The 16148-nt window shown below is 39.9% G+C and overlaps 1 protein-coding gene across 3 annotated transcripts in view; it reads left to right on the top strand.

Annotated features, from left to right (window-relative positions):
* rxraa (retinoid X receptor, alpha a) overlaps positions 1–16148 on the top strand; it is a 106622-nt gene that overhangs the window by 84461 nt on the left and 6013 nt on the right. For 2 of the 3 annotated variants that reach the window (XM_084934800.1, XM_084934801.1), the window contains 4 exons: positions 2074–2258; positions 10732–10861; positions 12124–12256; positions 14840–14931. In XM_084934800.1, the coding sequence (XP_084790926.1) occupies positions 2074–2258; positions 10732–10861; positions 12124–12256; positions 14840–14931 (540 nt within the window). The remainder of the gene's footprint in view (positions 1–2073; positions 2259–10731; positions 10862–12123; positions 12257–14839; positions 14932–16148) is intronic. The other variant, XM_084934802.1, reaches the window with a different exon arrangement.

The raw sequence follows: 16148 nt of genomic DNA, 5'->3' as shown, positions 1-16148 counted from the left end.
ACAGTAAACGTCTCCAGGGAAAGCTTACAGTGGGGTTGAAAATGGTTCTGTTGTCTGAGGGGAGGAAAAACATTCTGTGAGGTGTGAATTTTAACACTCCATCTAGGTGTTAAAAATATTAGCCCTTTCAGCAGTGCTGTTAAGCACTCTTTTGCACGTTGAACAAGTCAGTCACTGCCTTTCTTCATCAAGGCAACCATGTTTACTGAAAAGAGTGCATAGATTACACAACTTGATGCTTGGAGATGGCTAAGAGAGCTAAGGATGCAAAAACAGCAGCATGTGTTAACCAGGTGTCTGTGGGTGGTTACTGAAGAAAATGCAGTTAATGAGGAGAATAGGTTTCTTCTTTTCATCGGTATGTTTTGGAGGATATTCTATCTAAGGCCATTTTTTCCTGACCTTTACTTGGCCTCCCATCTCCTCTCTCTTGTTTTTATTTATGTCATTGTTGGGCTCTTTATTCCTTTCAAGGATATTATCATTTACTGCCTTCTGCCTCACTTGCAATGCTGCCTAAGCCTCCCCATGCAGCCCGGGGGCTGTGGTTGGAGAACATGGCAACAGTAGCCCAAAAGGCTGAGCGAATCCACAGAAAAACAGGATTAAATGAATTTATGCTCTCCCAGTCAGGAGAGTAGAGGAGGAGGAGGGGAGAATAAAGCTAACATGATTTCAGCCCTCCTCACCTCTCCCTGACTCCAACACAAGTATTCTACCCTTGAGCTGACCTCCACTGCCAGACAGCAGTTCCTCTAAAGTGGGGCCCCTTTCCCTCTCCTCCTCTAACAACCCCTGCTTTCCTTTCCCCCCCACAACAAGACCACGGCCTCTCTGATTTGGGACTTGGAATAGAAACCAGAGTAAGGGAAACTCAAGAAGACAGATCTTCAGTCAGATCTGAAACCCCATTGTGTGTGTGTGTGTGTGTGTGTGTGTGTGTGTGTGTGTGTGTGTGTGTGTGTGTGTGTGTGTGGCAGTGCAGCTCTCCAGGTGTGTGTATATAAACCTGCATGCTGACTTTAAATTTCCAACAGCCCTTTATCACAAAACACATTATGTCAAGAGCTTTTTATTAATCCATGGCTGGAAGAAAAACATATAAAAAAAAGCCACAGTACTTTTTTCGGTGGTGTTTTGAATTAAGTGAATTATAGCCCTTTGAAAAGACGGAAAACACACAGACATGCGTCTTTTTCATTCTCACTTGAGGGTGGAGGTGCGGTTTCTCTTGCCTCGGCCGCAGTGAGTCTCTGTGTCTGCTCGGCACACAAACCATTTCCTGTGTCTGCTTGCCAAGCCAATCGTATGACAGAACCAGCACGGTTGCGTTTGAATGTGTTTTTAGACACGATAAAGTCTTCATTAATTTGTGCTGAGACTTTTTTTTTTTTTAAGATGTTCTGGCTTCCATTCATGGTGTAACAAAAGAGTGACAGGCCAAATGTTATTTATTTATCTAGAAATGATCTGTGTATGTCAGTGAGCACTACGTAAAGAAGACTTATCTTTGATAAGGAAACTGGAAGATGTCCTTGGACATTTCCATGCTGCTTTGTTGTACATAATGCAGACCCAAGGTCTTTCTGTTTTCCATCCTCACTGCTGAAGCAATTATTGATGATTAAACTCTCTCGGCTATGTTTTTGCTGGCATTGTACATTCGGAGTTATGAACTATTCAGTTGCTTACCAAGATGCACTTAATGTCGAACACTAAATTACAGACTCAGGCAAGCACAAGCAGCCATGAACAAGCACCAGATATGTATTTAGTTCACTACTGATGTAGAGCCGAGTGTGGACAATTATTCTCACAAACGCAGCAAGAATTCAAGTGATTAATCAAAGGGGAAGATTCCCCTTTGACAGACTCAGGCTAGATGTTTGTTCACTAGTTGCAGGACTTGCAGTGCACAGTTTATTTATCACATTGAACCAAACTGTGAATGTGAACCAAAACAGCTGCTAAGCTTCACAGTCAAAACCCTATTAGCTTGCATTTTTCTTTCTTTTAAAGTGTGTTTTTGATCACATACTGACCTTGTAAAACAGCAGTAGTGACCGAAACCAGTTTTGTTACATGCAGCCGTTCAGGAGGAGCGCCAGCGAGCCAAGGAGAAAAATGAGAACGAGGTGGAGTCTACCAGCTGCGCCAACGAGGACATGCCCGTGGAGAAGATCCTGGAAGCCGAGGAAGCAGTAGAACCTAAAACCGAGACCTACATCGAGACCAACCTCGGTGTGCCATCAAACTCGGTGAGTTTTTTTGTGTAATGCAGATTCAGATTATATGATTTTATGTATATATTTACACTCATAGGAGCACACACAGTGATTTATCTGGACTTACTTTGGATGGTGGGTCAATTTTTCCACCTATTTAGTCCCTCCATTTGATACGTGGTTACTGCTTTGAGTTCTTTTCTCGTTCTTAGTATTTTACTCACTTGACAGGATGATTATCTGTCAACTGTTTCATCTTGGCTGGCTTCACAGCTTCAGTCACGATCACCTGAAGACATTCAGTATTCCAATGGTGTTCTCAAGAAAACCAAACTCATCCAACTCATTCAAATGTCCAGACTGAATAATCTCTCAGTTTAACTGGTTTGGGTTCATCGCAACTTGAGGATGTGAACTTATTCAAATATTTCTCCTTCCTCACCGATTAAACCTTTATTATGCTTTCCATGTCTGTGAGTCTGCTCGGTTCCACTTCTGTCCAAGTGCCAGAAATTTGATCATCGGACGTGACCGTGAGGGTCCGTACGGACATCCGAGTGCCCGTCTATTTTTTGTGACCTGATGGACTTTTCTGCAGAGAATTTAGTTTACAGTGCACCAGCTATGCATGTGCTCTAGTCGGTGGACTTCAAAGAAATATAACAAATATAACTACTCTACCGTTTCCAGCTATCTGCGTCCATGCCAGCAATGGAATATAATCAACACATTATCCAAACTAAGCAGTAGCAGGAGGAAGGGTTTGTTGCAGTCTGGCTAAAGTGAGTGAGTTCATGAAAGATTGATGTGTCACAATCATATCAGAGTTTCTCTTGGTCCAAAGCCAGCTTGTGTGTGTTAATGGACACCATAGGCTTGTTTTCTTTGAATAAGCGAGACCCATCCAGTCGTGCACTGTTTAATGATATAATACATTTTTCTAATTCATTTAAGTTAAAATAACTGGCAATTTTTATTGAATGCCACTTTAAGAATAACAATACTGTGAATGCTTTTCAGCATTCACACTAATTAGTGATATGCACCATTGTTATACCAGTGGTACTAGTCATACTTAAGTATTAATTTCTGATTAGCTGGAAATAAGTTGTCAATAAAAATGCATTAGCATTAAGCACAGGTTGATTCATTTATAGATCTTCTCTACTGTTTAAATTATTGTCTTTTTTATTGCATTTATTGCTTAACACTGTGTCAGTCTCAGTATTTTTCACCATTTAGTTTGTTTTCAACATCTTGACTGGAAGCTTGAAAAACACAACATCTGTGTTCTGACTTCTTTCTTAAATGTGAAAGCTTCCCAACAGCTTTCACTTAGGAGCTCCTAGGTATTGGACAGTAAATACAATGAATCTCAGTTAAAAGGCAACTTAAAATCTCTGCATATGCATGCTAAATACTAAATGTAGTGGTTTGCAGTTAGTATAAAAGAGCGTTTCGCTTTTAGATTTATGGCTTATGAGTTATATTTTAGAAATTTATGCTTCAAAAGACTCACTGGAGCTGCTCCACCATTGTCCACAAGTTGTTTTAATTCTTTCCATGTGTGAGTGCTTCATGCATTTCAGTTCTGCAGTGAAGAGTGCCAAACGTATAAGTCAAGTCAGATTTGCCTGCATGCGGATATGCTTGCTGTAGTAATGTTTCACATCAACCATGTTTCAGATAAATTACACATTTTAGTTCCCTGTTTTTTAAAGCTTGCGGCTGTTTTTCTCATCTACCTGCTGCCTGATGGTAGACATGTTACTGAATATCAAATATAAATACCTTTGTTATCTCCTTTGGGGCTTTTTAGGTTACCACTTGTGTACTCAGGAACTAGCTTACCTGGTCTATTAGCTCCTTCACTCAGCTGTGTGTTTCCTCATATATGCCCCTTAGTATCAGCTGGGCACTGTGGGCTGTCTTTGACACAGTGGAGACTAGGAGTGATGAATAATGCAACAGACAGACTGTTCCTGAAAGCATACCACAAAGCCTCAGCTTTCTCAGGAATTCTGCTGGGAAACATGGGAAACAGAGGAGCTGTGCAGAAGCCTACCAAAGGAGGCGGGGAGGGGGGAGAGATGGGAGAGTGAGACTGAATGAGGGAGGGAGAGAGAGGGGACTTCTTCTGGGATTCATCTGCTTCGGGGGAAGGAAATGTCTTGTGAAGTAAAGGTAGAAATGTGAAGGCTGTTATGTGAGTAAATGGGAGCTATTTTCGGGGGGCCAGATGGAAATGTAGGAGATGAGTGTTGGCATTATAGGGAGAGGAAGGAGGAGTAGGGATTCATGGGGGAGCGGCTAGCAGCTCAGACAAACTAATGCACTGAGTGTTTGGGCTCTGCCACGCTGGGTCCCTCGATGCCCGCTGCCTGCCCAACACCAAGAGGAAGATTTCTAAGGGCCTCCAGAACAGATTAGAAAACCGCAGTGAAAGTGTTTAAAGGCTTGCTTTAAATGTATTCTTTGCCAACTCCTGAGCAAAATCATATTGGAATCATATGAATATGCTGAAAATAGTTTTAAAAATGAAATGTAATGCATTACACTGATGAATGTATCAAAGGCAATTTGGGATTCAGTATTCTGCCCAAGGACACTTTGGTCATGTGAAGTGAAGGAGCTGGAGATCAAACCATTAACCTTTTGATTGGTAGTCGCCTTCCTTTACCTTCTAAGCTACAAACAGATATCTGCCTGTTAAATACACAAATATTCAGGGTCATCAAGGGTCAAGAGCTTTTTGGTTTCTTTTTGTTGTCTGTTTGTAGCCGAAGTTTAATCGATGCATGGAAATAAATAAAATAAATGTCTGCATTGAAAGCAAGACGGAGGAAAGGTATTTATCGAAATATAATCTCGCGAATATTAGCTATTGTTAGAGATTTAAATATTTATCAGCTGAATCTGCTCTCATGAGCAGTGAGTGGCTAATAGAATAGAGAGTCCAATATCCTCACGCTGGAAGCCGTGAAAAATCCCCACTGCCCCCAGAGGCAAAGTCATCATACTAGTCAATGGGCTTAGCAAAAAGATAAAGTGTAACAGAGTCTAACAAGGCTAAACACTGTTGCCAGAAGAATAAACAGAAGTTGTTCTTTAATTATCTTCAACCATAAAAAATCTTTCATAATGTTAGCTGTGTTTGCACTTAATGTTATCAAGCTACTGTAAGATATATGTGAAAATACATATATATAAAAGTGGCACAGGGCTTCTTCATGATGATGAAAGCAGCGGAAAACCTCACAAAGGTGAACTGGATTCCAGGCTATTGGTAGGAGATGCCTAGCAACAATTGGTGTCACTCAGTTTGTCCACCAACCAAGTATTGGTAGCCTGGGCTGTGGTGGGCATTTAAAATTCTTAGCCACTACTGTATATGAAGCCTAAACCAGGACATTAAGTATAGCTGGATATGACGAGGAATAAAAAATGAAATATAATTTTGTTTTTTGATTTGAGTGAGCAGATCCTTTAATTGAAGTGAAGCCTGCAATGTTGGCAGAGGCTTGGCATGCATTCTGTCCTGACCACAAGGACTCCTCTGCTATCCAAATGCTGTTCCCCTGCCTCCCCCCTACCAGGTCTCCATTGAGAACCAGTGCTCCATGTTGTAATTAATCACATGACCTGGGTCATGAGTGTACACCATGAATAGGCCACCGCCACTGTCTAATGGTAGGGGTCTGGCCAAGCTGAATAAAGTGTGTTTATCTCATGCTGACCTAGAACAGGAATTAAACAGTCGTTAGTAATATGCCTTTAGTCAGTGAGAGAGAGGTCTTCTTCTAAGTAGGAAGGGCAGAGGGGAAAATGTTATCATTCACTAATCCTTAGGGTTTACTTCCATTTTATACATCCCATTTTCTTTCTTTTTTGTGTTATTTCTTGCTGTTATTTCTACTATATTTGAATTACTTTATGGAGAATTTTAATAAAAGGTCTTATCTTTCTGTTAACTATAATTATGACATATGAAGAAAGGCTTTTTTTTGTTGTTTTTTTTTTTTTAATCTAAAAAGTGGGACACTTGAGTAATTCATTTTTATCCTGATCTGTGTGAGTACCCAATTTTCTCTCTGTTGTCACTCTAGTACAGTGTGGTTCAAGCACAATAATGAAAGACTGAAGGGCAAATCTTTCGTCTCCCCATGAAAATTTCATAGGGAAGAATGCAAGTTGCTCTAGTAATCGACCGCAGCAGTGGAAGGGTGTCTTGCTAGAAACACTTTGATTTGCCTGGATTGCAGACAGTTTTGTTTGTGGCAGACATATAAAAAAAATATGCCTAAATAAGCTACCCCCCCAAAAAACAAAAACAAAAAAACAGTAAATGTCCGTTTATGACCTTACTCTCTGTGTCAGGTGGGTTTTTTGGTGTTCTTGCTGTTTTTCCTCCACATTTTTTGCCACTAATCTCCAAATTAAAAGAAAAAGAAGTAGTCTTTCTACCTGACCTGTGAGATAATTTTTTTTATAACTGTAGAGTAGAGCTGGGCGATATAAGATTTTTTCATATCACGATATGTTTTTTTCATTTCAGGCGATAACGATATATATCACGATATAAGCCAAATAACTATATTTGTAAGATTTAGATGTGCCGTTGCTCACAAGTAAAATGTGAAATAATCAGCAGTTTGTTTTGATTTAAATATTTATTTCCCATAATAAGTTCAACAGGGTAGATATACTAGCGCTTTCAGTCAGAAAGCGATTTATTGTATTTCCAGACTTGCTTTCGGCACAATTTACAGTGCGCGCTACTCTGTTTTTTGTCAGACTTGAAATAGCCGAAATACCTTCACACTACGGAACCTCTATGGCTCTTCCGTTCGACAATCTCTCCGGCATTCGACTTCGGTCACGCTCTCGGTTGATTTTTCTCTAGTCGGCACACTCATTTCCTCCATTCCCAAACAAATACACATGTGCGGCTTGGCACTTGTGCTGTACGTAACCTGATGTGACGCTGCGGCTGTGATTGGTTCGGGTCTGCGCTAGTTAATTTGGATTGGCTGTTCTTCTTCTTCTTTTTTTTTTTTAAGAGGACAAGCGAGATGAGGCTTATCGCAATAGTTTAACTTTTCTATCGAGAAAAAGTTATTTCACAATACATATCGTTATTGTTCTATCGCCCAGCTCTACTGTAGAGGTTATCCTTTCATGGGTCAGGGGCTGATAACATCCCAAAGTCCTCTCTTTGGCTTGAACAGTAAGTACAGTAGATGTAATGCTGTACTTAGATGAATTGTTTGAGGAAGTTGTAAGCTCCTCTCCTCGTCATCTTCACAGACGGTGACAAAGAAACCAGGTCAGTGTAAACACAGCTAAGATAGCCATGCAACATTCATAAGGTTTGCCATGTTTAACAAGAACCCTGGGACTTGTATTCTTATGGGGAGCGGTGGCTCAATTGTGGCGCACGCTGAAGCCCCCTGTGGTTTTTATTTGTTTTTTGCTGGGCTGTGCCCTTTGGAATGAATTAACCGGATCTGTTTATGTTTTGGGGAGGAAGCGCAGTTCACGAAAACTGTCGTACTGAGCTGCGGCGTCCACATCTCCCACGGAGATCAGATGCTGAAATATTCATAAGGTGCCTGTTTTCTTTCTCTCCCTGAAGAAAAAAAAAACAAGATGACTTACAGTTTTCAAAACAGTGTAGGCTTTGTGTCTGGTTTAAGTTTTTCAGATTTGAGCTGCGTATTTGTGATGCTCTGCAGTCAGTGTGTTAGTTTCACACCGCAGGGAGGGAATGTAGTGGAGAGGATGGGATAGTCTTTGCCCTGTGTTTTATAAAAGGAGAATGTGAGTGAAGAGATATTTTCTCCTTCATCTTGAGCTAATCTCCTCTGGAGAGCTGCAGTTGATGTCAGGATCCTCCTAGCTTTTAGCATCGATCTGTGGGATTTGGAGGAGAAGTTGGGGAGAAGTTGCTAACTGTTTTTGTCAGAGGGCGAGTTCATGTGGAGCTACTTAGAATTTAGGGACGCTGACTTGATTTAAAATTATGCACAAAAGCATGTTCACAAAGCCTTTGTTTACACACACGCATATCAAGAGTAGCATGTGTACTCTTGGGATGGCTGTGAATTACTTGTCAGAGAATGGCAGTATTGTTGTGGATTTTTTTTAACCCAAAGCCCAGATGGAGTTACAGTTTACTGAGTTAGTCATGGAGCATGTATGCATTGCATTAGTATTCTACCGCTACTCCCCAAGGGTCAAAGAACAATACTTTTGAATCAAATGTGACAGGACAGTTAAGGAGAACAAGTCCTTGTCTTTGCAATTTTGCATTCATTGCATGCAGAAGTTGTCTTCTTCTATAAAGGACACACTTATCATTAGATATACATTAGCAGATAAGGATCAAATCTGGCTTTGTTTTCACCTCAACTTCAGTTTGTATGTTAAAAAAATAAGCTCTAAATAAAAGACATGCATTTATTTAGGCTCATACCATTATTTTGTTGACTAAAGCTAAAAAGGTGCACACATTCTTTTCCCTTTCATTTTTTTGGTGAGCGGGAAACGTTTGTTTTCAGGAATTAAATTTTGTTTGCTGCGTTGTCTATCAATGGACAAGTTTTTTTTTTCTTTTGGTGCAGCTATGACAACTTCTATAAAAGCAATTTTGGCAGTTTGCCGGTCTGGAGCTTTCAGGTGCGTGTTAACACAATACCACAGTCTTCCCAGTGGGGAGCAGACGTCCCAGCAAAATCACCCCAAGGGCAGATGATGCACTGCACAAAGATCTCAGACAGGCCTCAGTTAGCGTGCTAAATGTTGAAGTTCATAACAAAAGACCGAACAAGTATGGCCTCTTCACTCTTCAAAGAACATGACAGAATGGCTTAGGTCCGTGAGGTTGCAACTGAACAAACCTTGAGACGAAAACCCCAAGCAATGCCATTTGGACAGAGTGTTTGGCCATAATGCACGACATCACATTTGGTGAAAACCAAACACAACACCTCATACCAACTGTTAAGAAAAGAAGTGGAGGCATGATGATTTGACCTGGGGACCTTTCTGTCATTGGGTCAACGATGAACTCACGATGAAATGTGAGGCCATTTGTCTGACTGCTAGAGCTTCCAGTTATATGACCAAAATTTGGTCGTATATAACTGGCCAGCAACAAGACCACAACAGATTGGCTGAAAAAAAAAAATATTTCAATTGTTGCATTGGCCCACAAATCTGTGCAAATATCAACTCAACTGAAATATTGTGGTGGGACCTAAAGAGAGCTGTGCATAAACAAATGCTCTTAATGAACTGCAGCAACGTAGTGAAGAAAGGACCCAAATTCATCCACGATGATGTTGAGAGGTGTTACTTGAAGTCATTTCTGCCAAATGTGGTTATCAGCATAATTACACAATCATTATTAGAAGCACTACTGTGAGCACATTGGTTTAACATTTTACAAAGCCGTTCCTGGTGCCGTGATAAAGTCCTCTTTGAGCTCCTAACCACTTGCTCTGTAGTAAAGTGTCAGTGGAGCCTCTCGAGGGCCTCTTGAGCTCTACTAGCTGTCAGAGAGGCTGATTTGTGTTTTGGCTAAAAGGTCCCCAAAGAAAGAGTCAGCTCAGCGAAAGTTGTTTTTTCACTGACAGCTCTCTGCAGGTATTTCCTCCACAAGCTGAGACAGAATCACTGTTTGTTTTTTCACCGTACCTCTTTAGAAGATATTATTCACAGCAGGCACTCATGTTGGTGTCAGTGTGTGTGTGATTACGTAGTTATAGGTACTGTGCCATGAAAAAAGCCCCTTACTGATTTCTTATTTTTTTACACTTTTGTCACAGTTACATGTTTCAGATCATAACACAAATTTTAATATTAGACAAAGATATACTGAGTAAATACAAATGGAGTTTTAAAATCAATATTTTAAATTTACTAACCCTTTAAAACCTGAACCATGAAATAACTGCCAGAAATCTATAGAAAATCTCTCTATATAAATATATATAAAAAATATTTGATATATCAAATTTTAATCTGCATATGTATGAGTTTTAATTTGTATTACATTTACTACATTAGCCATATTTTTGCAATTTAGTCATTAAAAATGTGTTAAAAAATGTGTTATGCCAATTATATTTTATAGGGTTAAAAAAGTCACGCTGATGATATAGAAGTCTCAAAAACTCACAAAAACACATGTATCAAATACGATACGCTTGGCTTTAAAAGGTTAAGGAAATCTAAACCTTCCTTGCACCATGTGAAAAAGTAATTGCCCCCTAATACCTGGTTGTACCACCATTGGTAGCAAGGTGAGAAATATGCAAAAGAACTAAGAAATCAGGAAGGGAGTGGAAATACGTTTTCATAGCACTGTAGCTCAATTATGCCCTAGCACAAGGCTCTCAGCCAAAAGACACAAAGCTAAAATTTCAATCTTATTTAATTCACACTGTAGTTGATTTTCTGACTTATTTTAACCTGTTCTATCTTTGTCTCTCGTCCCCTGCAGCCCAACGACCCAGTGACAAATATCTGTCAAGCAGCTGACAAACAACTTTTTACCCTGGTTGAGTGGGCTAAAAGAATCCCCCACTTCTCTGAGCTGCCGCTGGACGACCAGGTCATCCTTCTACGAGCAGGTCTGTCGAGCTGACTTAAGTATTTTGCATGATCTAACCAGCAAACAATTTGCAGTGATGATATATAATTAACAGGATATGGGTTGGAATCAATGGTCATTGTTATATGAATAAATTTAATCAAATTTGCTGGTTCAACAAACCACTGATTACTCAGTGTAAGATGCATTGTATTATGCCCACTGACTGTGTATTAAAAAGGCAAGTAATTGCTGCTGTTTAAAATAACAAGGGTTAAACAAAATAAAAATAACAGAATCACAGGACATTGTTTTCATTGTTAAATAAGTCACATTTGTAGATACAACAGATGCCCATGAACATTAATAATATAGTCAGAAAAAAAGAGAACACTAAACTACTCTGGCCATAACCTTGGATACCTCTCGGTCATGTGACTGACGCAAGAGACAGACCCAGAGTCTCTTCATGCATCTGCTGTATGAGGAAAAGCAAGCATCACAGCATCACAGACGTAAAACGGAGAGTGAATGATCTGTCACTTCTGCTACAGTCACTAACGTCACATGCAGGAAGGTCTTTTGGGTTCTCCCAACACATTGCCCTTGTTGCTTGCCTGTCACTCTAAATTACACCATTATTTTCTAAATCCTCCTCCAGGAAAAAAAAATGCTATAACGCACCCATCCCTTACCCTAAAAAACAAATAAAATAAATAAATCCTCCCATCATTCTTATCCTTTGCACATATAAAAAGATGGAGAGACTTCAGCAAAGCGGAGAGAGAGAGACATTATTCGGCAACGCTCGTCTCTGCTCTCAGGTTTTCTATAAATAACCGCTTTAGTTCTGCTGTATCACAGATAAAAGCATCCCGGTTCCTCTCATACCCAACTCAACTCTGGGGAGAAGAGGCGAGTGTTGCCAGGCAGAACAGTTAAAGGAGCCCTGTCACTCAAACGGCAGCGTCTTGTGTCTTCAGCGCTCTGTGTCAAGCCCCCTGCTTTGGCGCATCAAGCCTGTTGTCTTTATTGCGATGGCAGGCGCAGTTCATCCCGTTTACACGCTTGTCTCTTTAGAAAGCATGATTCAAATGTCTTAGTAATAACCTGATGCCTGTGCTTGAGAAAGCTGCATGCTTTTAGTGCGCAGCTTAATTGATTCATTGGAATTCCCTCCTTTGTTGTCAGTTTCATTTTGCTCTAATGCTGTGTGAACTTTTGTACTGGGGATTTCGGAGAGTGTGAGTGGTTTTATTTCTCATACTTTTTTCTCAGTCCCTCTCCTCATCTCTTTCTCAGGTTGGAACGAGCTCCTCATTGCATCATTTTCGCACCGCTCAATAGCGGTTAAAGACGGGATTCTGCTGGCAACGGGGCTGCACGTTCACCGCAACAGCGCCCACAGTGCCGGAGTGGGAGCCATCTTTGACAGGTTACTAAATTTTCTTGGACTTAGTGACATCTAAATTCATGTAGAAACTGCACCAAAAACTTTTGTAAATAATATATTAGGTAGCACTTTCTAAAGATGTGCTCGAGTAGCATGTAATGCAACCTGAAAGTAGTGCTTTGATAATATTGTGATTTATAAAGGTGGCCTATTTTTTAAGTTAATAAAAGTTAAAGAGTTAAAAAAGTATTAGAGTCTTACCGATACTCATATTTAGTATCAGCCGATATTTTGTTTAACATCGAGGGACACAAAACATTTGTTAGGTGTATTTATTTATAGGTCCTTACTAAGATGTTGTAGAAATTTAAAAATAAACTTGTTTCATTGTTACAAAAACATTTGGATTAGTCGTTTATTTTCTGCCTAACTTTTGTCAGATCAGCTGATTTGGCGGTCTAAACACATTGCATTAGAGAAGTTGTAGAGGGCCCCCTGGTGGACAAACTATGCAGCATCAATCTCGTAACATGGTTAAAGTTAGTTCTCCTGTTTATTCATATATTTTAAAATTTTTATTTATCGGCTGTTTAAAAATACTGATATCAATATAATGGCAAATGAGTAATATCAGCCAATAATATCGGCTCATCAGTGTATCGGTCAGTCTCTCTACTGATAACACGTTAGCATTAGAAACTCAGACTAAAACTCAGAGCAAAGTCTTTGCCAGCTGTGAAATCCCATGAGGTTTTGATACAGCACAAATATTGCCAATTTGGAATAATAACTGTAACAATTCCAGTGCGTCTTTGTGAGCTGGATGTACATGCTGTTGTACAGGCTCCCTTTAATTGGCACTTGGACAATTTACATCGGCAGTTGTTTTTCTTGGCCTTAATTCATTAATTATACTGCAGTTTGTGGCGTATTTTCAGTTGCATCTGCAATGCAAAGCAGCACTCTTTCACAGCATTCTTCCATTATGATTTGTTCTTAACATCACTTGCCCCAAAATCCAAATAACGGATGTTGATCCAATTCAAGAGACAAGCTCCTTGCTTTCTGCTGTGCCAGACATTTGATTTTTGTTGTATATTTGTCTTTTAGTCCAACTTCAAGCTTTGTGCTGCAGGGACCAGCTGTGATTGGCAAACACAGACACATGATCAAGTGCTGATTTAGAGAGTGCCTTTGCTTTGCGTTTTATATTGGCAGAGTATGCATTTTAAATGTCATAATTGTGGGAAGACAAAATTCTGATCGAGATTAAAATTCTATTAAATGTCCACCCCTTGTAGAATATTTCATGTAATATTTAATCGAAACAATGAAATGTTACACAAAATGGAGAATATTGTAAACCGCAGGTGGGCTTTACAGAAAACCAAGCAGCACAGGCACAATTGATTGACTCCAATATATAAAATATTTTCGCCTGTACACAACAGGGGTCACACAGAATCTCTCATATCTTATATAGACAATCCATGCACCATAGAGTCACAGCGCAGCTGGATGCAGGAACCACCCTTATGAAAGTTTGTCAAATGTATAAGCAAAATATATCTTACATTTTGTTTGTATTAGGTTGGGATTTTTTTGTAAATATATATTTTTTAAACTACTCTTGAACAGTTCTGGTCATGGATTGTTATTATATTTTGAAAATTAAAAACTGCAAATGAAGCGCATGTTTCCTTGCACAGTTTTGGAGCCAGCAGAGAATTTGCAGCTGCACGTGCTGTCATCAGACTCAGTCAAGCCACAGTCAAACTTTGAGTACTTTCTTTGTGTCTCCCTTCTTGCGCCTCTGATCAGCAGCCTGTGCGCTCAGTCATCAGCGTTCACAGCCACAGGACATATTCCATCTCTTTATTAACTGTGGCAAGCATTAAGATGCAGAGAACTGATAATGTTTCTTTATCTGGTCCACTGTCTCTTCTCCATACAAATGAAGAGACTGATAAAGTTAAACGCTTGAGTCCCTTTTCTCTCTCTCTCTCCCTCTCTGTCTTTTTTTAAGCTCTGTTGTTCCTCCTTAGAGCAAATTGAATTAGAATGAGCTAAGAGCCACAATTGACTTTACTATCTGGGCGCGAGGAGCAGAAAGAAACGAAGTGAGAGGGAAAATAAAGAGTGCCAGGGAGAGGGTGTGACCGAGTCAAAGTGGGGTGAGGAGTTCGAGCGACTCCACACGCCACCACTCCCACCCGTGATGTCACACACAGACAGTGGGAGCACTGGTGTTAGATTACAGCTTGTGTTTACTCTGCGGCTTTCGTTTTATGAAAACCATGTACTAAATATAATTACTTTGCAGGGCTGTAAACTTTTCCACTGATCTAACTGTGCCAGTGTGGGCTCAGAGTAAGCTTGTGTACATGTGTTTTCAAATAGAGGCAAACTTGAAAGTGGTTAAAACTGTATTTGCAATGCACTAGTCAAGAATAGTGTGTCATTTGCAAAAAACAAATAATCCAGTTAAGTGTGATCTTTAATTTTCTGCCACTGGTTTAGTTTCATTTTACACAAATAGTGTCTATTAGCCAAGAATTAAATATTCTTGACATAGTATTTTAACCTGAGTAGCATCTCTGACTGTCTCCTGTTGCTTTTGTGCAGAGTGCTGACAGAGCTGGTGTCAAAGATGAGGGACATGCAGATGGATAAGACAGAACTGGGGTGCCTTCGAGCTATTGTCCTTTTCAACCCAGGTAACCATTGTGTGTATTATATAAAAGCTTTCATTTGCTGTTTGTGCAATGCAAACTCTTGTTTCTTTTTTCTCCTTTTTTTAGTTTCAACTTTTATTAAAAAAAAAACCCAAAAAATTATTCAGTGACCTAAAATGACTAAAAATCTTTTAGAGAAATGGGTCATCAAACTACTGCACTGTGTAATTCTTCCTTCAGAGCAATTGTTTTATACTGGCGTATTCCAGTGAAATGCAACTTTTATTAAAAGTATAAAGATCTTGTGCAATGTGGCGTGGTGCTGCTACTGTTTCTAGCTATAATCAGCCGACACAGACGTTGCAGGAATAGAATATGAGTCATTGAGGACTCGAAGCGTAACGCTTAGTCAACACAAACTCTTCAACTTTGATTATTAAACCTTATCCCACAGCAGGCTTAAAATAGAACATGACAAATGTGTCTTATCCTCATTGGCTCAGCTTTCATTTGGCTTTAATCAATTCCAGTGGGAACAACTTTTCACATTGGGGAAATGGTCTCAAAATGCTGCTAGACTTTTGTTAAAAGTAAATATAACGTATTTAGATTCAAGAACGCTGTTGCGTTGTGCATCACTTATGTCTCAGCTCTGGTATCTCAGCTTGTAATGGAAACTATCTCTTTGAGTTGACCTTGATTCTCTCAAGACTTCAAAAAAAGCACCATTTTCACTTGAAATTGATGAATTCTCATTTATTTTGTAATTTGACAACCTTCTGTAAATTTTACTACATTCCCCCGCAAAGGTCCAAAGAAAGAGTGTGCTCTTTAATTGAGGCCCGTGTCTTGCCAAGGCACTTCTGCTATGAGTGTGCTGTTCTGTATTTAAACCTTATCCAAATGGAATCTAAGTGGACTGAACCAACCCATGAATGTGACCCAGGTTTTTAGTGACTCAGTAGGGGAGGCTCCCTGAATCTTTCTGGGGCTCTGCGGATCTGCTCACCCCGGACACACTGATCCTCTGTGTTTCACATTTTGTTCAGGCCATACCCAGACCCACTGGCCCCTGTTCACTTTTCCGCCTGATTCCTTGTTAATTAGGGGTTTGCAAGACTACACTGACTGGAAAAAAACATACGCTGGTGGGGGTGGGGGTGGAGGGAACAGCAAGGCAAAAATGGCCCTCAGTCCTTTTCTTTCCCACACTGTATGATCTGGTCCAGCCATTAACAACCAATGTACATTCATTGTTT

The sequence above is a fragment of the Perissodus microlepis genome, chromosome 7 (genome assembly GCF_051167445.1).
Source record: "Perissodus microlepis isolate ML-2025 ecotype Zambia chromosome 7, ASM5116744v1, whole genome shotgun sequence".
NCBI lineage: Eukaryota > Metazoa > Chordata > Actinopteri > Cichliformes > Cichlidae > Perissodus > Perissodus microlepis.
This window is presented reverse-complemented; position numbering and strand designations above follow the sequence as displayed.